This window comes from Python bivittatus, unplaced genomic scaffold, assembly GCF_059951505.1.
Source record: "Python bivittatus isolate LINGU-HERP-01145 unplaced genomic scaffold, Pbiv_v1 ctg000340_np1212, whole genome shotgun sequence".
Taxonomy (NCBI): Eukaryota; Metazoa; Chordata; class Lepidosauria; order Squamata; family Pythonidae; genus Python; species Python bivittatus.
In genome coordinates, this window is record NW_028277056.1 from 11,524,146 (window position 1) to 11,549,772 (window position 25,627).

A 25,627-nucleotide genomic window follows, 5' to 3' on the forward strand; every position below is an offset into this window, starting at 1 on the left:
CACCTGGAATGAGTTTCTGCTGTGTTACTGTCCATAACACCTTTAATATACAACATTCCAGCTGCCATGATTTGAAATTCCAGTTTTGCCCAACGTCATCCATCAGATGAAAAGGTTTCTTCTGATTGCCATGCACAATGTTCTGGTAACTCTGTGCACAGCAGGTTTTTTTTTTCCTTTGTTCTTTCCTGTTGTGTCACTGATTGATTGATTTTTTTTTTTTTAAATCCTTGCAAGTAGTCCTCGCTTACCAACAGTAATTGGGACCGGGAACTCAGTCGCTAAGCAATGGAGTCATAAGGGGTGATGTCACGTGACCACACCAACTTACTAGGGCAGTTCCAGCAGTCCCAGTTGCTGTTATTAGGCAAATCCTACACAGTTGCAGCGTCCTGTGGTCACATGATTGCCATTTGTGACCTCCTGCTGGCTACCCCATTGCCTCTGCTTGTCAGAAGCCAGCAGTGAAGGTCACAAAAGGTGTTCATGTGACCGTGGGCCACTGCAACATCGTAATTGCAAGCAGGTCATCTAGTGCCCAAATCATGATCTTGTGACTGCAGGGACAGTGCGATGGCCACAACTACAAGAACCTGTTGTAACTACCCCTTGTCCAACACCATCGTAACTTTGAGTAGTTGCTGAACAAGTGGACATTAAGCGAGGACTACCTGTACAATTTTGGGTTGATAGTTCATTCTTTCAATTACTAGGTGGCAGCAAAGTGTTAGCGTTTTTGTCTCTCTACGCTTCCATCTGGGGGTCATCTGGATTTGTCTAGCTGAGATGTGGCCAGTGAACTTCCCTAGGAACAGTGGCTACTGGGAAGGGAATTCCCTGCTAGGCAAGCTACAGAAGTACCAGAACCAAATCCTTTCAATTACACTTCCAGTTACATGCTGTAAGTCAGGCACGGGCTTGTCAGTTTCAAGTTTTCCCCACTCTAGGTTCAGCAGCCCATTTTTTAAAAAATGAAGAGGCTGTGGGAGTCAGAGTTATGGTCTCCTTTGTAGCCAAAAGAGCTGAGGGTCTGGCAAAGAGGAGGGGGACCAGACTGAAAGGGAGAGTCCGTCAGTGTCCCTCATTTAGGAAAAATGGTATTTTCCTAATATATCACCCAAAGACCCTTATACATGTGCAGGCAAATAAACAATCAATGTACATTAGAAAGGTGGCCTGAAATTATGTGACCTGAACTAATTGGTGCCTCAGTGCTGCGAGTTTCTTATTAGGAAAATACCATTTCCAGGATATAACAGTACAAGCTGTCCTTGCTGTCTCAGCTTTGGGAAGACAGAAGTGGAGACATGTAGACGTACCCTCAGAAAACAGTTACAGGGGTCTCCTCATGCAGGTCAAGGGAGCTGTGTGTATTGGCTCTGTTCCACACTAATCTGTGTTTGTAGCCAAATGTGCAGGCATGAATGATTTCTGCCGTTACTTGTTCAGAAAACACTAATAACAAATGAGACTTGCTAACTGGTTTTATCTTAGACGGGCTTGTTAGCTGTTGCATATGTTTCTACCATATTTTGTATGTTTGCAGATGTGCAGGCATGTAGTGCGCAAGTGTGTTTAATTTGTAAGGTTTTAATTATTTTATTTTATTTTATTTTATTCCATTTGGATGCCAGCTGTCTTTGAAAGTGGCACTGAGAATTTTATTTAAAAGTTGTTCCTTACAGAAACAAACAGATAAATCAACAGAACTGTATATTATCCAATTCTTACAGTTCTATGACTGACTTCTGAGCAGTTCTCCATTCAGTTTAGGTTGGTTTTCAATCCACATTTCTTAAGTTTAATTGACAAAATCTGCCAGATCTTAATTTTGTCCAAGTTTCAGCCCAGACTTTATTGCAAACTGGGGGTGGGGGGGGTGTGTGATCAAGTTTGGAAAATATTGGCTACTTCTCCTGAAAATGAGTATTCTGTCTAATCAGGAAAGTAGGTTTTCTCATGTAGGAGTATGATTTGGGCATGAAAAATCCCAAAGTGGACATTCTGCTTTAATAGACACCCCTATCCCACCTATTATTCTATTAAATGAAGGCTTTACTCTCTTGTAGAAGGCTGAATGTTACACCAACTCGTAAAGCCTTCCTTTAACAAATCTCATTTCAGGCTTCTATAAGATATGGAAATGATTTGCCACTGGCTCCTTCTGGGAATTTTACATTTCCAATATAGCTATAATTTTGGTGTTCCTGGTGGTGTCCCATCCAAGTAGTAATTAGGCCTGATCCTGCTTATCTTCCAGTCTTAGAGTATGTCTGACACATGCTAGAACCTGCTGAAGTCCTTGGAGCAGGCTGTATTTGCAGATGAAATGAAGGGGTGGGAACTGTCTTGGCAAAATGTTGGATCTACTTTAAAACATAAATAAAATGCAAAACAAGTTATTTTGTTTTGCAGGCTTTAAGATGCCACTTTCCCCAGTATTATTCACTGGATGTTGAAGATGGGCAAGGTAATAGCGCTCTGATGTCATGTAATTTAAAAGGCAGGCAGCTAGAAACGCTCATTCCTTTATAAAAATTAGTCCAGGAGGTAGATGTGGAATGCGGACCTAGGCTTTGACCTTGGTGGGTTCTCTGTATTTAATTGAGCAGGGTGATTGGATATGTATTGATATGTATGGTGATTGTATGTATGGATGCATGTATTGTGGTTGTATATGTATGGATGCTATAGCATCCATGGCATTGTTTAACCAATGCCAGGTTAGCAGGTAGAATCTACTAACAGTAAATGTTTGCCATTCATTTACAACAGAGGGCTTAAAGGTTGCATCTGAGGAGTGACCTGTTGGTTGGTCAAATTCTTACAGAGCTCTTTAACACTATCCATTGTAGACTATTAGTAGGCAATCTATAACTCTTTAATATTGCTCTTGAACTTGGAGAAATGCTAAAACAGGCTGGAACCTTACCCACCTTACTGATTACAGCCTACCAGTTGTAGTTGTCCACCTATCAGGCACTCTGATGTATTTTTACCACTGGTCTGAGGCTATAAAAAGAAGTTTATTATTCAATTTTTTATAGTCGCCTAACTCATATACATGACTCTTACAAACAATTGTAATTTGAGAATTGTAAAGCTTCTTTCTGGCAGATAGGTAACTTTCAGCTTGGTGGAATATAGCTTCTGTTAGAATTTGGTAGGTGATTTGGAAAGCAAAACTGATTCCATTTATACAATTTTAAAAACAATTTCCTAGGTCAAACCATATTTCTTGCTAATCAGTGCCCTCTTTTTGCTTATTTTTAAAGGATGAAAGAATGATGTGATGGAGAAGAATATGGGCCACTGGTCATATCCTTTGGCCCCTGCATCTGGCCTCATCTTCCTGCTTGTTCAGCTTCTGGCTAACATCTGTCATGGCCTTCAAGGGAATTTACCACTGGGCTTCCACTTTACACATTCCATTTACAACACCACAGTGTACGAAAACTCAGCGGCACGGACTTACTTGAACAGTCAAAGCAGAATGGGCATTGCTACAGCTGACTTTTCTTGGGACATCAAGTACAGGATAGTATCTGGTGATGATGAAGGTTTTTTCAAAGCAGAGGAAGTTGCAATAGCTGATTTTTGTTTCCTTAGGATAAGAACTAAAGGAGGAAATTCCGCCATACTGAATCGAGAAATCCAGGACAATTATTTATTGATAATAAAAGGTTCTGTCCGGGGAGAAGACTTGGAAGCATGGACAAAAGTGAACATACAGGTTTTGGACATGAATGATTTACGGCCTTTATTTTCACCTACCACCTATTCTGTAACAATAGCTGAAAGCACACCTTTGAGGACTAGTATCGCACAGGTTACTGCAACAGATGCTGATATTGGTTCTAATGGTGAATTTTATTACTACTTCAAAAATAAAGTTGATCTCTTCTCAGTCCATCCCACCAGTGGGGTTATCTCCTTAAGTGGCAGGCTAAACTATGATGAGAAAAACCGATATGACCTTGAAGTTTTGGCTGTGGACCGTGGGATGAAGCTGTATGGTAACAATGGAGTAAGCAGCACTGCCAAACTTTATATACATATTGAACGTATAAATGAGCACGCCCCAACTATTAATGTAGTAACGCATGTTCCCTTCCCTTTGGATAAGGAGTCTACGTATGCTGTTATTAATGTTGATGATATAGACGAAGGTGCTAATGGTGAAATTGAATCTGTTTCTATTGTTGCTGGAGATCCCTTGGAGCACTTTCAGTTGGTTAAGGAGGGGAGATGGATGAATGAGTATAAAATCAAAGAGAAAAAGGCCATTGATTGGGACAGTGTTCCTTATGGTTACAATCTTACTTTGCAAGCCAAAGACAAGGGGTCTCCTCAAAAGTTTTCAGCTATGAAACTGGTCCATATTACCAGTCCCAAGAGAGACGTGAGTCCAGTCAAGTTTGAAAAGGAAATGTATGATGTAGCAATCAGTGAATTTTCTCCTCCTGGAGTAGTTGTTGCCATAGTTAAATTAACACCAGAAACCCAGGGGGAAGAATATAAATTAACTCCCAATGAAGATGCTGAATATTTTAAGATAAATCCCAGGACAGGTCTACTTACCACAGCACATCCTTTAAAAATTGTTGACAAGGAATTGTATGACTTAGAAGTAACAAATAAAGACGGGGACTTAAAAGCACCTGTTACTGTAAGGATTGAAGATGCCAATGATCATATTCCAGAGTTCACCCAGCCTTCATACAGCTCCTATATCAATGAAAGTGTCCCTGTGGGGACTAATATTCTATCAATTTCTGCCTTTGATAAGGACCGGGGGGAAAATGGCTATATCACATACAGCATTGCTAGTTTAAATTCACTCCCCTTTTCCATCAACCAGTTTACTGGGGTTATTAGCACATCTGAAGAACTGGATTTTGAGTCATCTCCAGAGAATTACCGATTTATTGTGAGGGCTTCCGATTGGGGCTCACCTTACCGCCATGAAAGTGAGGTTAATGTCACAATCATCATAGGCAACGTGAACGATAACAAGCCACTGTTTGAAAAGGTGGCTTGTCAAGGAGTCATCTCATCAGATTTTCCCGTTGGTGGGCATATCACAGCTGTGTCTGCTATAGATATTGATGAAATGGAGCTTGTGAAGTACAAAATCATTTCAGGTAATGAATTGGGTTTTTTTTACCTGAATCCAGACTCAGGAGTTCTACAGCTTAAAAAGTCTCTAGCCGGTGCTGGCATCAAGACCAGCAATTTTGGACTTCGGATAACAGCAACCGATGGGGAGTATTTTGCTGACTCTATGTTTGTCAACATTTCGGTAGTTCATGGAAAAGTCTCTTCCAAGACCTTTAGCTGTAGAGAGACAAGGGTTGCTCAGAGGCTGGCAGAGAAGCTGCTGAAAAAGGCCAAAGCCAACGTGAAACTTAATTCAGAAGATGGCTTCCTTGATTTTTATTCTGTGAACAGGCAGGCTCCACATTTTGATAAATCCTTTCCCTCTGACATATCAGTCAGAGAAGACCTTCCTGTTGGTGCTACCATATATCGAATCAAGGCCTATGATGCTGATTCTGGCTTTAATGGGAAGGTCCTCTATACCATATCATCTGGCAATACTGACAGCTGTTTTAATCTTGAAATGGAGACTGGTCTGCTTAAGGTCCTTATGGCCATGGATCGTGAGAAGACAGAACTGTATCTTCTTAATATTACCATTTATGATTTAGGCAACCCTCAGAAAGCCACATGGAGATTACTCACCATAACTGTGGAAGATGCAAATGATAACAAGCCTGTTTTTTTGCAGGAAAGTTACACAGTTAATATTTTGGAAAGTACAAGTATTGGTGTCGAGATTATCCAGGTAGAGGCCAGGGACCGAGATCTGGGAGCAAACGGAGAAGTGAGTTACTCTATCTTGACAGACACACAACAATTTGTAATCAATAACTCCACAGGGATAATTTACGTAGGAGATAATTTGGACAGGGAAGCCAAGGCAAATTTTACATTAAACATAGAGGCAAGAGATAGAGCAGAGAATGGGCACCAGCAATTTTCTGTTGTCCCCTTGAAGGTTTTTTTGGATGATGTCAATGATTGTGCTCCAGTTTTCATACCACCCAGCTATAGTGTGAAAGTCTTGGAAGATTTACCTGTTGGCACAGTCATTGCTTGGCTTGAAACTCAAGATCCAGATCTTGGTCTTGGAGGACAAGTACGCTATTCTTTGGTGAACGATTACAATGGGAGATTTGAAATAGACAAATCCAGCGGTGCCATCCGTCTCAGTAAAGAACTTGATTACGAGAAGCAGCAGTTCTACAACTTAACAGTACGAGCCAAGGATAAGGGACGTCCAGTTTCCTTATCCTCCATTTCCTTTGTGGAAGTCGAAGTGGTGGATGTGAATGAAAATCTCTACACTCCTTATTTTTCTGACTTTGTAGTCATTGGATCCGTGAAGGAAAATTCACGGATTGGTACAAGTGTTTTGCAAGTTAATGCTAGGGATGATGACACCGGCAGAGATGGTGAGATTCAGTACTCCATCCGGGATGGCAGTGGACTTGGACGTTTTAACATAGACGAAGAAACTGGTAGGTGGATCCTTCTTCTCTCTGCAATGTATAAGTAAAGGTGTTCCATCTGAGCCAAAGCCATGATTTCTGTCCGCCCTGCAGAATGACAGAAGTGGCATTGTCACCCTTGATACGGCAGTTTATACAGGAGCCCCATGATATAACTGAATTGGAAATTTCCCTAAGGGGCAAGTATGTATTTGAATCTAGCCTGGCTGTAGGGAACTGATGCATAGACATGTTTCTGTGTGCTTGTCTCTCTCTCTTGGTTATAGTAGGAAAGCTAGGTGCTGGTTGATGAAAGTGTTGTTTAAGTTTCTGCCTGCATATATTTTCCAATTGTAATGACAGTGATTGACTGTTCAGTTACATCTGCCCCGGCAGAGACACAAAATTGCAAACTTCCCTTTGCCACCTCTCTGTTCTAAGCAAAAAGCAAATGGTGCCTCTGTGTGACTCTATTACTACGGGGTATTATGGGGTGACAACTGTACATTATGCAGCCCAGTCTGTTAGACAGTCTGTACGCTCTTGACCCCATCAAAAACATGAAGTCTGATACAGCAAAATTAGAAGCGCAGAGTGGACTGTCAGATTGATGGACCAAAGATGATTACCTTGGCTGATGCATTGTTCTTTATTATATTACTAGAGGGGCTTTTTTAAATAACCAATAAAATATGCAGAATAGGAATATGGTAATTCAGAATCAGCATTGATTAATCTAGAATTAAGTTAAGTGTAGAAAGAAGCTAGACATTTGAACTTCGTGCTTCTTTTATTTTTTTTAATGCAAAAGGTATTGAACGTTCTCATTTTCCAGAGGTGATTAAGGGTCTGAAGGCTTTCAGATATTTAAATTATGATTCTTCCCCACTGCCATTACTGAACATTATCAAAATCAGGGGAGGGAAAGGCAGAGAGGATGCATCCATATGATAAAATTGCAGCTAAACAAGCTGGTTGTTAAGTATCTAATAGGTGCTGGCATTAATGGAGTAGCTGTAACATTAGATTAAGTGAGGAAATTAGAAGTCATTACTTTGCATTTTGAAGAAATTTCATTAAGAACTAGCTTTGCATTAAGCTCTGCCCTAAGACTGGGAGGGAACAGAGGGCACCAATTCATTATTATCTCCTTTCTCTTACTGTCTTTTTTATGCCAAAGACATGATTGAAAGCTTTTAAAACAGGAAGACATATCATATGGTGGTTCTCAGTGGGAAATTCAGTTGTGTTTCTTGGGGCCTAGGGAAAATTCAGAGGCTCAGCCATTCCCCAGGCACCAAGAAGAAAAGGTTCACTCTGTATTTCTGGTGTCGTGATTTTTACATACAAAAAAGGCAGGATTTGGATTGTGATGCTTTGCTGATCGTCTTGCAGATGTTGACATCTCCACCACTGACCGATACCCATCAAGAATCTTATTGATCAGTTTTTCTACACCATCTGATACTGAAGAACTCTACCATCCTTTGGTGGTGCTCTTAGGAATCTGCATTGCCAACAAAATCTCAGCCACATTTTAATTGCCTATCCTCTTCTATAACAATTAGGCAAGCTGACATCTCAGGTTATGTGGTCTCCTAACTAGGGGTTTGTTTGTTTTTTTTGGCTGCTGGAACCCTTCCAACCTTTTTAAACATGAATTTTTCTATCCCAGAATGGCTCTTCACCATTTTGTGATAGAAAACATGCAACACGGTAGGCTAAGATAGTTCAAAAACTAAGAAAATCTCCAAAAATACATCACCCCCAAATGGGGGAGAAAATCTCAACCCTGCTCAGATGTGTCATATGGCCATATCAGTTACAGAGTTGCTTGTTGTTGTTTTTTATTATGATTTGTTTTGGTTGCCTACTCCAGTAGACTCTGAGTGGCTTACAAAATCCAAATAAAGAGTTAAAGCAATTAAAAAACATAAAAACAGTACAGGCAGCCCAGGCTTAAAATAAAAACACAAGAAGGGCCCATGAACACATTAACCCCAGACCTGGGAACAGGGGCAGGTCTTCAGGGTTTTCTGGGAGCCCAGGAGGGTGGGTGCTGTCCATATTTCTGGGGTTGCTGACAGAGAAGGCACACTTTCTTGGTCCCACAAGATGACATTGTTTATCTGAGAGGACTGGAGTGTACCCATTATGCTCAGACATACTGGGTGGGCAGAAACACTTAGAGATAGGCGTTCCCTCAGATAACCAGGCTCCATGCCATCTTCAAAACTTTCCTCTCTGCAAAGTAACAATATGATAATTATCTGCAATGTAACTATCAGATGTTGTTGTCTTTTTGAAAAAAAAGATCTTATGTGTTCTGCATCAAGGACTATTTTAAAGCAACATATAACATACATAGAAACTCTCAGGAATTACACCATTAAAAAAGGTCCCGTGTACTGTTTGTAACGCAGGGGGTTAATATGGCCTAGAACATGTTTCTTAAATAGAGGAGTAGATAATGGCGTCAGTATGGTTGATGGTAAAGATGCATTTTGTTCTCTGAAGGCCTATAATTTTTCTGTTTGGTCTAAAAGTACGAAAAGTCTCAAGCTATTTAATCAGACACCAATATTCAAGGTTGATTATGAAAGCGAGACAGCTGTATACACTCTGGGGTCTGGTTTATTAAAAAAAACAAGTGAAAACATATACTGTAAAACCTCTTTTGAGAGGCTGTGTTAACCCTTGGATTGTGTATTGGCAGCACAGTTAGAAATCCCACTGTCCAAAAATCTAGCTTTTGGATGACAAAGTCTTTCAAAGGCTTCTGCGTTTGAAACCCAGCAGTGGTCAGAATGGAAATGTGTTTCTCTGCGTCATCTGGAGAATGTTTTCAAGAAGTTTGTACGTATACATAATGCACGAACAGACGCATATATATCATGTGACTCTGGAAAAGGAGTAGAAAAGGGCAGCCAGAATACCTGAGAAGATTTAACAATACATGGAACTCTAAGTTTAAGGGAAGGGTCAATACATGCCCTCACAGTCATTGTTTTCTCAATTATCCCAAATCGGGGGGGCTTTTTTTATGTCTCATAAGTGTACTTCTGTTGGTGGGGAAATACGAACCACATTGCATTTAGGAAGTGAAGGATAAGCTCCTTCTGCCTATAAATTGGGATCATCATAAAAATGGGCTTCCTCAATTGAGAACGAAAGACCCATGCAGAGAGACACGCACGTAGCTTGTTTCTCAGAAAGAATATGGTTGAAGTTTATAGAATTACACACAGCAGGAGATGGGGGGTAGTGAGTTATTCCCTCTATATTCATATTGGAACCTGGGATCCCCCAAAGAAACTGCATGGTGAGAGATTTAGGGAAGGGAAGAGAAAATGCTTCTTCACACAGGGCATCATGAAGAATAAGGCTATCAATGGCTAATAGTCATAATGGATATAAATTACCTCTATGGTCAGAGGCAGTATGTCTTTGGAAGAAGGTTACTGGTAAGTACCAGTGGGAGAAAGCTAACACTGACATGCTCCACTGCCTTTGGCTTTTGGCAGATATCTGATTCACCACTGTGAAGACACACTTTTAAATTGCTCTTTGACTTATCTCTCAAGAGATCTTCTTACATTATGCTTATTTATAGTCCTTATATATGCCTTTTTTCTCAGAATTGATCTTTTAGAATGTGTTGCTGTGAATCAAGATCTCTGAAGGACAGTCTCCTATGCAATCCTGCCCATTTGCTGACTGGGGAGATCTTGCTGCTGTATTGCCTTTTGAAGGGTGGTTGGTGGGTTCATGAGACATCTGTAACTGTAGAGAGTAAGGAAGATGACAATTGGTGGAAATTGCAGGAACCATTGCCTAGACAAAAGGGAATGAGGCATTTATTAAGTCCAGAACAATGAGATAACATTCAGAAGTGGATCAGGCAGACACCTTCCTAAGTCACTGAACTATAAGGAGGAGGAGGTACAGCACAATCAGACTTGCAAGATTCTGTTATTGTAGTCAATTTCAGTAAAAGTTGGGCAGGGGGTTGGACTAGGAGACCTCCAAGATCCCTTCCAACCCTATGATTCTATGATTCTGTTAGCCTCCTCCTTTCTGTGGAGTTGATTTCCTGAACTGGTCTACCTAGTGGGGTTGACATCAGTCTTGCAAGTAATATCGTTTCCCATCCCTGTTGCTCTGCATCATGTTTTAATGCAGAGGCTCTCAGATAGGAGATAGATTCACATAAAATAGGAGGTAGGATTGGAGATTAAACAGGATTACATCAGAGAATATCTCCTCCAGTATAATCCTGCCCGTTTACTGATATCAACCAGAGAGGCTTTTCTGCCCTATAGTCTTTTAAATTGTGGTTGATTGGAGCATGACACACAACATTGAGGTATCCATCCAATATCTGAAGCATCCTTCCACATCCCGGTAGCTCAATGTTTAGACACAAAGATACTCAGGATCAATCTCTGATATCTTCTGATAGGGCAAAAGAAACGCTTAATGAAACATTGTCAGTCGGTTCTGAACTACATGGATAGTCGTTTTGACAAGGTTCCTGTGGCATTTGCTTGAAGACTGAAAAAAAAAAATCTGTCTTGGAGAAGTTGGTTTTGAAAACCTTGTGCATCACCAAGGATTCTGGACAATGTTTCCTTCAATGTGGGGCACCATCTAGGTTTTCACATATTACTTGAGAAAATTGAGAGTGAATTCTAGAATATATCTAGCAGTCCTTAATTGCACATTCCAAGGGAAGATAACTCCGCTTAATGGGCAGAAATGATGGGAGAACTTCTTTTAAGATAGTGGCAGACTGAAAACCCTATTGAACAATAAATCAGCTGTAAAAGTCACTGGCTTGAAATAATTGTTAAGAAGAGAGATCTATTTATTTTATGTGTTGCTCTTTGGAACTACTTGGAACTGACCTTGGCTGCGGCTTATTTATAAGATTCCTGGAAACTTGTGCAGCTAAGCAAAAATGGGAAGGGGAAATAAATAAAAAAAGTAAAAGCAATTTTTATTATTCTTACTGTTACAAAAAGTGGGCTGCAATAACCATTTCTGTTAAACATATTATCTCATATTGAGGTCCTCTTTAATAAGTTAGTTGCGGAAGGCCATACAATTTTGTGTTGGCATATGTGAATGCACCCATCCATATCTGGAGTCTATCAGGGCAATTTCTTCAGATATTATCTCAGTCTTCTGAAGCCTGATATTTTCTAGGTAGGAATTTGGGCAAATTATTTGGAAATAATGGGAGTCCCATGCATTTTGATTGTACTAGATAAAGGAATAAGGCAGTTTTTCCTCAATCCTTGTGCACACTAAACATTCAGAAAATGCCAGGGCCATCTACTTAAGCAAATGTTCCCTTCGTCTGTTTCATCCTTAAGAGAATATGGGAGTTCAATTTTTGGCAGATAAGTTAAATGATTACAACTGCATTTGTGTATGCCTTCCTATCCCCTCCATTTTTAAAGGCTTTTAAAAAGATAACTCTGTCACCACAATTTTAATTCCAAGTTGACTATTTCTTTACCACTTGAATTAATTTTGTGCCCCTGTGATTTTAATAATAACAACTCTTACTACAAACTTGCTGATGAAGAATATTTTTCAGTAGAAATCTCTTGAAGTACTAAGGAACTAAAGGAGAGTGGTTTTCGAGCCCCAAAGACATGAATGGACCTATAACAATAATGGAACTTTCAGAAGCTATAAAAAAGATTAAATTGGGAAAAGCAGCCAGGCCAGATGGACTACCAGGGTCTTATTATAAATGTTTTGAGGATGAAATTTTACAGCTTCTTCAAAATACAATGAGCTGTATTTTACAAGGAGATGGGATGCCACAGTCTTGGAGAGAAGCTAATATTACATTGATACCCAAAGAGGGACAGGGCTTAAACCTATGCAAAAATTACAGACCAATATCATTACTAAATAATGACTATAAATTATTTACAATGATTTTGGCAAATAGACTAAAAATAATTTTACAAGGTCAGTGTGGATTTTTACCTAAGAGGCAATTAAAAGAAATCCTGCTTTTTCAATAGCCATTGCCATATGTTTTGTTCTTTGGGGGTGAGATCATGGTTTAGCATAGCCAATATGGCTATGCTAAACCATGGAGCCGCATAGTCAATAACTGCTCTTGAAACCCATTCATATTGCTGCTTGTACTGGATGTGTAAGTGAACCAGTTTTCAGCAATTGATCCGTGTTTTCAAAAGCAGTGATTAGTGATGAATGTGGGGAGGTTGCTAGCAAGTGACTCTAGTTTGGCCAATTGTTGTACGCTGCCCAGAGTCACTTGCGTGAGATGGGTGGCTATATAAATGTGACATATAAACAAGCAAACTAACTGGCAGTGAACATAGGGAAGGGGTGGGCTGAACAGGTATGCAAGCTCTGGCCAGGGAAAGGGGGGAGGGTGGTCCATCACCAATCCACGATCCACTAGTTTATCACTTCTAGGGAAGAAGCTGTGCATGGAACTATAAGTCAGTTTGCTTCCAGTCCATGTCAGTTCCACATAACTATTTAAAAAAAAAAAAATCACTTTTTTTTTTGCAAATAGCATTTTTTTGCATTTGTTTTATCCTGAATCTGTTCAAATACAGATTATTTTTTTACACCAAGAATTATATCATGATGTTTAAGGGGATGCAGTTACTAAAGAATAACGGTAATCCAATTCACATCTGAGGCTAAAAAGTGTTCATTAGGGCTGTTCACTCCCATAATCGAATCTAAGCACGTTTCTTGAGCAAGTGAATTTCAGGGAACTCTGGCCAACACTGTGGTTGAACAAGGTCCCAAAGAATGACCCATCTCTCCCTCTGCAACTCCTGTTAGGGTTAATGACTGCATCATTATAGCATAGCACCCTTAAATATATATTTATGTCAAAATAATGGGGAGAGAAGAGCAGTTACCCAAACTTTTGGTCATTGTTGAGTAGACTATTATAGAGATGTGAGAGAAGTAGTATGGGCTGTTTTACAGAGGAGTTTGCAGATATGACTGTGCAATGCTTTAGATTTGAGGGAGAAGAGGTCCTTTAGAAGGGGGGTGGGGGAATATAGCACCTGTCTATGACTCAGCACCCATACACTTTTCCAGAATTGCATGGCTACTATTTTAGAAAACAGGTTCAGTTGTTTTAAGGAGCTCTAGACAAGTGCCACTTTTCTGTTCCTGCATCTTCTGGATCATCTGTTTCCAATGAAATCCGAAGCCTTGCAAAACTGTATTTATAAATGTGACTTTGCATAGCAAGAAGCCTGTGGGCAACTGTCTTTGCTAGGTTCTAACTGTTGTCATAGCGTTGTCTGTGAGATTCCAGGATGTTTCTTACATTGGTCTTGCTCCTCTTTCCTGTCTCGGTGCTTGAGAGTAGTGATGCTGCTTGAAACAAAATCTAGATTTCATTCCTTTGATTTCTTCCATTCCCAATGTTATCATTCATGGGCAATCAGTTGAAGCTTTTGTTACTGAAATTCATGAGAAGCCCCTAGTGAAGCGCCTGCATTGGTGATCTGTTAGTAATCTGATTTGAAAAAAAGTCAGTAGATGGCAAACTATTTAGCTCAAAATTTGTCTCCTTTGTTTGCAAGGAAGACTTCAGTCAGCTCTCCTGGGATTATTCAGGTTGATCTAAAGGTATTTCATCCTGATTTTTTAATCACTGACTACCTTCTGGCTTTAAATAATTATTTCTCCTTCTTTTGTAATAAACAGGTGGAAATTCCTTTAAGTGAAATAGGACTTTAGATGCAGATGGGAAGGATTACATCTCTTAATGCATGGAACAATTTGATAAGACAATTTTATGTTTCAAGGACATGTTTGAAGGAGTTCTACAAAATAATTTGTTGGACTCCAAAGAGAAAATTACAATTTCTCCTTCTGTCAGCCTTGCGAGGTAGTCCAGACAAAAAGCACACCCAAGAGTACTAGCTTTATCTTTATTGTAAGGTTTACATTGACAGAATTTTGCAAGTCTGAAAGTACATCTCTCACCTTTACAGTCCAAGAAAGTAAAGAGGGTCCCTACTGAGACTTTCTCATACCCCCATTCTTTTTGTGGGCTCAGCTACCTCTTAACTGACCATTATCTAGTCTGTGCTCTTCCTTCTATCTCCCAAGGTCATTCCCACATACCATTATAACTTGTCTTGGCATGACCAGAGCAACCATTTATTTGGGGTGGGGGGGGAGCTTTCATTTGGATTCCTGCCTAGGATTCCTACCTCAGTCACCCCCTTCCAACTCTATGATTATAAGCTTGGATGTTGAAAAGGGGGAAAGTGGAAATATCTTAATTGTGGTTCACAGTTATTTTGTACACGGAATTGAAACTGCCAAGAAACCTGATAAAATGTCTACCTCCTGTTACAATTCTATTTCAGGGAAATGAATAGACTAAATGCATTGCCTGAAACAGACATGGCCCATTTCAGTCTTTCCAAATACTTTTGCATTGTACTGAACATTTCTGAATTAAAGAATATTTTTATGTATATCTTGCTATTGCTGAGTTAGTGTTATTGATGAGTTAGTTTCATTGAAAGGAAAATGAAATAAAAAAGGAAAAAATACCCACAATCTTATATTGCTATGTTTAGCTTTTATTTTTTAATGAAGGTATGCCTTATTTGTAAAGCAAATCTGTTGCAAAATCACTTTTGTAGTTCATCTGAGTTTATATTAAACTCTTGGTTTGTGATATAGAAACTATAAATAAGAACCTGGATTTATTGTTATGCTGACCAGTTTTTAATTATCTACTCCTCTCCCATTCAGGTAAATTATTTAAAATATTTTACTAATGACTTTTAAGGCACTGCCTCCTCCGGTTAACACCAGCCTAAAATAATCTACATTTAACAACAAGAATGAAAATGGTATCTCTCTACAGACAATCCCCTACTTAGGAACAGGTTACGTTCCAAGAGGCTGTACGTAAGTCCATTTTGTTCATAAGTCAAATCAAGTAAAAAGTTAAAAAAGAGGAGGCAGGGCAGCAGTGTGGGCAGAGGAGCCCTATCTTCTGCCAGTGCATCACCACATGAGGCAGGAGAGGGGATGGTAGTGCAGGAGAGGGGAACAAAGAATGAGCCAGTGGGGCATGGAGTGCTGTATTGCCAGGCGAAGCAGGAGAAGTGATGGTGGCTTCTTGGGTGAAGGATGAGCCGGTGGGGCGCAGCATGTTTCATTGCTGGGTGAGGCAGGAGACCTCCGCCCTCTGTCCTCTACCACCGCCCCCTGTCCTGCCTCCCCCAGTAATGGAGCGTGCCACATAAACTAACCCTTTCTGGGAACTCCAATTCCAATGCAAATCTCAAATGCAGATGGAACGTGGGAGAAGGCAGGAAAAGGTTAGTTTCCGGCGTGCTTTCCCACTTTCTCCTGACTTCTGGTTCCGACTTCCGGTCCACCTTCCAGTTCTGACTTCTGGGTCCATCTTCATATTGGTGAAAGTTCACAACATGAAGTTTGCAAGTAGGGGACTGTCTGTATGGGGAATGTTTTGAAATAATTCATTTCATCACTTATTTCTTTCTTTAGATTTGCTTAATTGTTCAAAGTTAATGGATTTGTATGTACTGTACATTTTTGCATTCTTCTTTTTGGGTTAGATGTTCTCTGAGAAGTTCCTCAGAGGTGGTTGGAGTCTAGCCCAGTCCTCTAATTGGCTCAGGCCTTCTCATTGTTAGCTTCAACAAGGGGTAAAAAAAGGAGAGAATGTTGTTCTTTCATCTTTTATTTCTCCCTTTTTCCATTCTCTGTAATAGAAATGCAAGGAAAAGAAATAAATTCAGGAGAAAAGAGCATCTTTATTCTGTAGTTGAGAAGAAAATTCTCTTTTAAGTTGAATGGCTGTTATTTTCCAGTATCTGTGGATAGGATTAAAATTGTCTAGTGCAATGCTTCTTAAAGTGTGGTCCTAGGACCCCTGGGGGTCCCCCAAGACCCTCTCAGGGGCCAATGAAATCAAAATTATTTGCCAGCCTATGTTGAAAACCAATAGAATATTAAAATCCCATCAAACAGTCATGAGAAGCAGTAGCGGCAGCCAATGCATCAATTTTAATTTTTAATATGGTAAATATCAATAAATATAACCCATATAAACAGAAGGTCTTTTGGGGCCCTCCATAAATTTTAAAAGTGGGAAGGGGTCCTGAGAGGGAAAAAAAAAAAAGTTTAAGAAACAGTGGTCTAGTATAATCTGGTGCTGGAGTGGTAACTGGTGCTGTAACATCCAGTTAGATGGTTAGAGATTCTGAGTGTTGTAGTCTCAATGCATCTTGAGGGTGTCAGACTGGAGAAGGTGGGACTGAGGAATAATTTAAAGAATGGGTAATAGGAAGCACATACTGTGTCCCATCCATTATATCACATTAAATGTGATTCATTGTACCACATTAAAATGATAAAGTGTACTTTGAGTTGAACTCAACTCCTGGTAGCTTCAGGGATATATCCAGATTGTTTTCTTTGCAATGGTATGGAAGCAAATACCTTCTGGAATTTTGTTTGCTTGTTTTTTAAAAATCTTCTAAGTCTAATTTGCAGCCTTTGGTGGAATTTCTTGGTGATCTCCTATGAGCCAAGGTCAGCCAAGGTCACTTTAAAAAGGGCTTAACTTGGACTTAAAAGGGCTTAATTTAATAATAAAGATCATGAGATAACAACAGTGGGTAGTCTTTCTTTGAAGTAAATGAAGACAGGGCATCTCAGGATGAATCAACAGTGGATATTCATCTACACAGATAAGCAAAGGGAGATGGTGTGAGCTGGGAGACTGCATGGAGTTACAGTGAAGTGCATGAAAAGAGCAAAAAATTGGTAAGGCAGAGCAAAGGCAAAAAATCATCAGAACTGAATTGCAAAACTATGCATGACCACTAGATGACAAAAACTCTTAACTCTTTGCTTCCATCTAGTGGTTATCCAAATTGTTGTAGCTTATATCTGGTAAACCCAAAAGAGCAGACCTTGTTTGCTTGTTCCTAGCACCAGGCAAAGGTAGCCTCCATAATGTTATGTCTCATCCCTGTAATGGGTTGAACATACAATATATAAAGCCTTAACATATGGGGCTGTCTATGTCTGATGAGTTCCAGCAGCAACAAAACCAGTCCTATGGTGCCTCCTAGTGGTCAGTGGTAAATATAATGATTCTAATACAAAGTTGTATAAATCGTCCTTTGGAGGAGGTCTTGAGACTTCTAGTATCAGACCTTTCTAGGCTGAGAGTAGAAACTAATAAAAAAGGAAGGTATATTTATAAAAAATAAAATCAGGTAGGACAGGCAAACTTATGAGTACTGTGTTACCTTTCCTATCTTACACCTGTCTTAGATCTTATACCTGGATTTGTAATCCTTATTAATTGTTAACATTAGAAACATATAGGAATGAGTTGCCAAGAGCCCTCACTGGAACTCCATTAGAAAGAGTCACTGCCATCTAAATACAAACCAATTGGTACTTATGTGTCCCCTGATTATCTTTCTGATTAAGGAGTTGTCCTTAGACCCTGCATCTCTCTTTGGAACAAAAGGAACAGAAAGGGAAAACCTAACTTTATGAAAGTGCTGGGGTTCAATTTTTTGTGGCTAGCCTTCCCGTTAACCTTCATTGGGCATCATGGCCACATAAACCAGAGAAAGTAACTTGTATCCCAGGCCTTTAGGAAAGTTCTCATACCTTCAAAAGAAGATGCTTGATTCAGCATGTGACTAAGTTGCCTGGCCTTTGCAAGATGAAGGGGAAAAAATCTGTGGAACTGATAGAATTAAGAACATGCATGGCATTAAAAAAAAAAAGATAGGGTTGGTCTGTCTTATTTAAAAAAAAGGATGTTCAAAGAGAAATGCAAATCTGTGCTTATAGACTTTGATTTACTTTGTGGGTAAGGCAACATATTCTAGTGTTGCTGGTTATGGCTGGTTATGCTTAATAACTGGAAGCACGTTTAGTGTTGGGGAGAAATGAGGGCCATGGTGGGTGTGGTGATCCTTTAAGATGCTCCCATCAACTCCCTGGCTGGGGAATCCTGGGAGTTGAAGTGCACACATCTTAAAGGTGCCAAGGTTGAGAAACCCTGGTGTAGATAGTTGAGGGTTAGGTTTTCCTTTTTTTTTCTCTTTTCCAGTTTTGTGGTGGTTCAAGATAGTCTTTGTTTTTCAAAATCAATTAAGTGTTAAATAGATGTTTTTTCCAGACTTTAATTTAGTAGAATATGGGACATTTAAATGGCAAAATGCATCAAGTTTAAAAAACAGCAGCGAGGCAATGGCAAACCACTTCCGAAACACCTTGCCTTGAAAACTGCAGGGACTTGTCCAGGCAGTTGCTGCAGAATCGGTAACGATTGAGTGTGGATTAAAAAAAAAAATTGTTAATTAGCAGACCCCTTTCTTAACCTACTTGAAAGGTGACATCAAAGCGAAAATGGTAATGGAATGCATGTAAAACAAGTCTACTCAATTCTTCCTGTGACTTTCACCCACTATATAAAATTATTTCCCTTGGAGAAATCAGCTTGGATCTTGCATTGTTGGAGACAGCTTTTGGAAACAGATTAAAATATTTTATTTAGTAAAATGTTTGTGCTGGCAGACGACGACTGATAGTACATGCAGAAGTGAGCATTACTTTATAATTAACCACTCTTGTCATTTGTTTTTATGCACGTTGTAAATATCATTGCATGTTTTATCATTACTATTTTGCACTTTTCTGTTTATCTGTTTGTCAGTCCCAAGATCCTGTGTGTTGACTGGGAGGCAGGAAAGTAATTTTAAAGGATCATAAATAAAATTTGCAGGGAGCTAGGTCCTAATGTCTTTTAAATACATTCCTGAAGGAGCTGGATATTTATTATTACTAGTCTTAAAAGTAATGAAGTATATTCTTAGTACCATGTTTAAGAAAATAAATCGGTTTTCCTATAAAAACTCTTTTAAATATTTTAATACAATAGAGTAGTCCTGGACACATTGATCAGTGCTGTATCCACCTCTGAGTGTAACTGAAAAAAGATGTTTGGTAGGAGATACGGTGGTTGATCTCTAAATTCACTGCACAGTCTTTTGCTATAAGGAAAACTTGTTTATTTCCATTCTTGTAGAAATAGTGAAGACTGAGTGATGTTAAAATGCAGAGGATCAAGGAATGAAATGCCTGTGCTGTTAGTTTATTGTCATGAGATCTTCCCAATGTATTAAGAAGAATGGTAAGATTACCTAGGGCATCTTTGGACAGACTGAATAAATAAAAAGGTCAAACAGCCATGATATGCAGATGATTATTCACAACCCTGAAATCCCTTCTAGAGTTGGAGAGAGCAGACATTTTTCAGGACTTCTTGTAAAATATAGGGTGATTTTCAGCCCCATAGCAAGTTTTACTCCCTGGAGATATTTCTAAACATTGTCCAGAGGAGGATCCATTTCAAACAAATTGCCACCAGTTCATTTGAGGAACTGTGTGACACTTCCCACCCGTCTACCTGAAGAAGTTCCTTTTCCTTTTTTAGATTCAGCACAGGATTCCCCTGCAGCCTCTCCTGCTTCATTGTCATGTGTGAACACAAGGCTGAAGAATCCGTGCCAGCTCTTTAATATTTCAGCAGTTTTCCCATGGGAGATGATCTGCTTGAAAGTCAAGCCCAACTGATCTTCTTAACAGGGCCATGCAGCAATCCAGACACAAAGGGAAGCACCTGTCCACGCTGCCTTTAAAGCAGATGCTTCTTTTCTTGGGTTTGTGTAACGTGGCTCCTCAGACTGACAAAGATTCAAGCCACTGCTGTGGGAATAACTCACCGCAGCAGACTCTTGCTTTATGAGAGGAAAGATCTGCCTCCTTTCCACATGCCATGAGGCTGTGAAAAAAAGGCCTCAGAAAGTCAGTTCATTGATTTTACTAGGGGTGTACGCTGCTTAGAGTCATTTATGATTGGAGCAGCATGGAAATAAATAAAACAAAAATAAAATGCTCCCCCCGTTTACACCTAAATACATTGGCCCTAAATTGGAAATAGTTCACTTGGTGGAATTATTGTATCACAACTGCTTCCATCTCAGTGAAGCTTGATCAAGAGAATTTTGGGAGGTGAAAAAAAATCACATTCAGTTCAGGCAGCTACCAAAAGCCTGAGAGATTGAACTGCGCAAGCTCAGGAACGGGCAACTTCTGTAAGGAGTTGACAGTAGGTGGAATGTGAGTGTCATACATGCCTGAAGCACCTTTCCCCCTTCTCATCTGAATCTTTCCTAAGTCATTAAACTACAGTCTTTCAGTGACAAGATTTTTTAGAGACTCAGCATTCAGAATGGAGCTGGAGCTATCCATGGTGCTGATTCAATTTACCTTGTTTCTATGCCACTAAGCTGTCTTGACCTGTCTAGTTGTTGCAACTGAATCTGCCTATTTAACCTGGCTCACTTGTCTGGAACTGACATACTCTGGTGTGACCTGTTCTGTCTTGACTTGTTGGATTCTTGCAAAACTCCCCCTATACTTAGCTGATTTGACTTCCTTCAAAGCAAATCTGCTCAGCTCACTTTTACCTTGTGTGCCTGAAGCCCAAAGAAAATGCATGTTTACACCTCCTTTTCGTACTTCTGTGTGCTTTTAATATTTTTGGCTCTAAGTCACTGTTTTAAGAGACAATACACTGGCTTTCTTAGAATAGAATTTTTAAAAAGGGATATTTTGAAGATGTAAATTTAATGAAATAGTGAAAGGGTCAAATAAACCAGATTGATGCTTCAAGAGACTGCATGAAAAGAAGTGATGCACATGATAGTGAATGCTTTGCACACCTTATAGTGGTTGGCGGCTTCTCTTAAAAATCAGCTGGCTACCAAAGCTGCATACGTTTTCTTCCTAGAGTTGGGGAAGGCCACCATAAATTAAATTAGCCCAGAATTCTGCAACCAGGTGCACCCCAGATTTGTTTGTACTGTTGATCCCAGAATCTTCTGTACTATAGTTGGACTTGCTACCTGCAAATTTTAAAAGTGGCAACACCAGCAGAACTAGAGGGAGAACTTTGGAGAAAGCTGGATTAGATGCCTGACAACTAGAGAACAGCTAAATCTTCAGCCAGATAGCATGTCATTACATTCTCTTTTTAAGTAATTTTCCTGGCATTATTGCTGAAGCTTCATATTTCTGAGCTGGGGTTCATTTCAATCAGGATATTTCCACAGCTGTAATCTGATAGACAGGACTTGAGCAATCAGTGGGTTGGATCTGATTCAAAAGTGCAGACGTTCATTCTCTATCTTTCTTTTTTTATTATTATTTTTGGCATCTTGTTTGGACTCCGCCAGGCAAAAGAAAAGGGACAGATAGCCCTTGTCAGAAGCCTGAATGAAGCCCTTGTGTAGGGTTTTTTTAGATAGACTGAGGAATACATAAACTTAGCCTGAGGGCCAAATGTTAACATGAGCAGATGTAGAAAGAGGACAAGACTCTTATACCATGAAACAGGGATACTATTCCCACAGTGGGGCACTACCTTGACATGGTTGTGTGGCTTGCATGCTCTGAGGAGGATGAGAGCTATGCCAGAGGTTCAACCATACTGGACAGGTCTCATCAAAGGAGACAGACGAAGAGTATCTCTCCCATAAGCCATATGGTGAGATGTAATTTACAGAAACCTATACCAGATCGATCATCACCTGGGTCGACCATGCTAGGTGTACTAGTTCCTGGACACCTGTGACAAGTGGGCTACAGGACTCAGGACTTATACAATGAACAAGGATATGATGATGATGATGATTGGTCGCACAGTCAGACAGTTATTTAGACTGGATTTGGCCTTTTTATCCACCTATCGAGTCCTTCCCAAGGACCTGGGATAGGCAGATGTTGCTGTTTGATGGTGTTGAAGGTATCGTCGCAGGATGTAAGCTGTTCCAAGTCAAGCTGCCTTTTGCAATTGACTGATGGTGATTTTGTCAATGCCGATGGTCTTCAAGTGGTGCTGTTATTGCTGTTGTTATTATTAGATTTTTTTTATCCCACCTTTTGTCTGTCTGTCTGTCTATCTATTCATCCGAAGGTGGCAAACATACCTAATATTCCTGCCTCCTATTTTCCCCACAACAACAACCCTGTGAGGTGAGTTGGGCTGAGAGAGAATGACTGGCCCAAAGTCACCCAGCCGGTTTTCATGCCTAAGGGAGGCCTAGAACTCACAGCCTCCTGGTTTCTAAGCCAGCACCTTAAGCTCTGCACCAGACTGGCTTTCTGTTTTAGCATATCTAGCTTGAACAACAAATTAAGTTGCTGAAATATGCTTTTGATGGAGTTATGAATTCTCCCTTTTCTTCTTCTTGGCAACTCCATTCTATGTAGTTAATATTCCAGGCATGATTCTATATTACGTAATGAAACTATGTCCCATGCACCTTACACTGATCTTATTTTTGCCTGATGCAACTCTAGAAGCAGGAAGAAATAATGTTAGATAACCCTTAGGTGCGTTAAACGGCACTCTAAAGATAATGTGAGAAATTCTTGTTGAGATGGTGCACTTTACAACTCAAAGTGCAAAACATTTCCTGCATTAAGTGTTCCAAGCACAGAAGATAAAGTTTAATGTCCATGTCTAGTCCCAAAAACATGTGTTACAGGTGTTTAGATCCATAGACAGAAGGAAACAGACTGTTTATTCAGTGTGTGGGCTAAATGTGATAATTCTGGGCTGAAGTGATCCGGGGGTGGGGGGAAAGTGAAGTGTGGGGAAAAAAGCCAAATACATTGGCAAAGGTGGCTGAAGTGATACAGTGGAACCTCGGGTTACGAATTTAATCCGTTCCATGACTCTGGTTGCACCCCAAATTGGTCGCATCCCGAAGCAAATTTTCCCATAAGGTTCAATGTAATTACCGTTAATCCATTCTGGCGTGGAGGACAGGGAGGCGGCTATTGCTTGGAGGGAGAGTCAGGGGCGGAAAAATGGCCGCGGACCACGTGTCAGGGGCGGAAAAATGGCTGCGGACCACGTGTCGGGTGGAAAAATGGCCGCGGACCACGTATCAGGGGTGGAAAAATGGCTGCGGACCACGTGTCAGGGGCGGAAAATGGCCGCGGACCACGTGTCGGGCGGAAAATGGCCGCGGACCACGTGTCAGGGGCGGAAAATGGCCACGGACCACATGTCAGGGGCAGGAAAATGGCTGCGAACCACGTGTCACGGGAGGGAAAATGGCCATGGGCCACGTGTCGGGGGCAGAAAATGGCCGTGGATCCAGTTCGCAAATCGAGGTAAATTTTTGGGGCTGGAGCTGGTCGTAACCCAAAAAATTTGTAAGCAGAGGTGTTCGTATCCTGAGGTACCATTGTACAGAAAAGGGGAGGTAAGAAAAACAGGAGAATTGGGGAGTTAGGTGGAACTTTGGAACACATTGGGGTTGAGGCAGGGGAGGAAGTCTTACCTTCCTTAACCTGTAAAATCATTCCAAGATTCCTCTGGATTTTATTTTGGCTGAAATCTGAAACAGCCAGAATGTCCCTTTTTTTTGTTTTTGTTTTTTTCTCTCCCAAATTGCAGGCAATCTGAAACAGTTTGAAAGAACACCTGGAATGCAATTTTTTGTTCCAGAATTGAGAGAAAACATACTTTTCATTTTATGCGCACCCTTTAAAACTACCTATTGATCCATTGTTGTCCGTTCTGGTATTCCACTGAACAAGCCTTTTTTTTTTTAGTCATTAAAGGTCAAAGTCTGTATGTGGGAAATCATTTTAATGAATAGGATACCAGTATAACTAATAGTCTTATGCCTATCACTCTAAACATTTGAAAACATTCTTTTCTCTCTCAGTCTAAGTTGCGTCTTCCTTCTTCTGATTTACTTTTTCTAGTTTCCTGCTAAGGTAATAACTGGATGGATGGATGGATGGATGGATGGATGGATGGATGGATGGATGGATGGGTGAATAAGGAGTTTGGAGTGAACAAGCTTGGTGAAATACCTCTGGAGACAAAGCCATTGCTGATAAATAGTGGATAAATGATCCATTGTTATTAGCTAGGGACTTTTGTTGAGATTTGTGAACTCAAGGTTGCCTTAACAGAACTGCAGGACAGAAAAGAAAAAGTCTGTGTCAGCTGAAATGGGTTGAGAAGGACCATACTTGGCTTTCAGCTGTAAAGGTTGCATTGGTAAAACAGAGTGTGATCTGTAGAACTCCTGCAAGTAGACTTCACTAGTGCAATCTACATTGCATTGCAACCATTGCTCTGGTTGAGAATATAGCTTCAACAACTCTGGGGATGATGAATGAGGACTTTGCTAATGCAATGAAGTTATTCTCATTAGAAAGGCAATTCTCTTGTCCCTTATCACAGAATTATAGTGTTTAAAGTGTAAAGAAAGTTAAGGCTATCCCTTCCTAAATACAATAGCAGCTCTGTTTATTCTCCTAATGGGACAGTCAGGCAGCAGATGGGCATTGCACCAATAACAGAAAATGTGGGGAAAATGCCTACAGTGGTATGACCACATTCTACATGCAGCATCTCACGCTGTTACCTGCACCACCTACCATCTTAAAACTGGTGGCAAATGCCCGTGCGGAAGACCAAAGCAAAGGTGGCAGGACACAATTAACGTGGACATGAAAATCATCCAGTTGGACCCAGTTGTTGCATTCAACATGTGAAATGGAGTCTGTCGATTCGAAAAGCGGATCCTGCACCTTCGGGAAAAACATGAAGATGATGAAGATGATGAAGATGATGATGATGATTTGTGTGGCTTTAGCATCTAGCTACTATCTTCTTCATTTGACTGGCTTTAGCATCCAGCTGCTATAGCTAGTGTAGGTAGTGATTGGACCAGATAGGATATATCAAGGTTCACACTGCTGTTTCATGTTGAGTCATGAAAATGGCATGTGATTCAGTGCCAATCTCTTTATTTCTCTGTCTCTCTCATACATGGGAACAAAAGTGATGGCCTGAATCCTTAGAAAATGTTGGTTAAGTAAATTAAAATTATTGTTATTAGTACCAAGTAACAGTAGATGAAAGCTCTTGA

At 40.2% G+C, this 25,627-nt stretch overlaps 1 protein-coding gene across 3 annotated transcripts in view; it reads left to right on the forward strand.

Annotated features, from left to right (window-relative positions):
* FAT3 (FAT atypical cadherin 3) overlaps positions 1-25,627 on the forward strand; it is a 477,600-nt gene that overhangs the window by 115,987 nt on the left and 335,986 nt on the right. For all 3 annotated transcript variants that reach the window (XM_088140551.1, XM_088140550.1, XM_088140552.1), the window contains exon 2: positions 3,276-6,584. In XM_088140551.1, coding sequence (XP_087996677.1) covers positions 3,293-6,584 — 3,292 coding nt within the window. In that variant the 5' untranslated portion in view covers positions 3,276-3,292. The remainder of the gene's footprint in view (positions 1-3,275; positions 6,585-25,627) is intronic.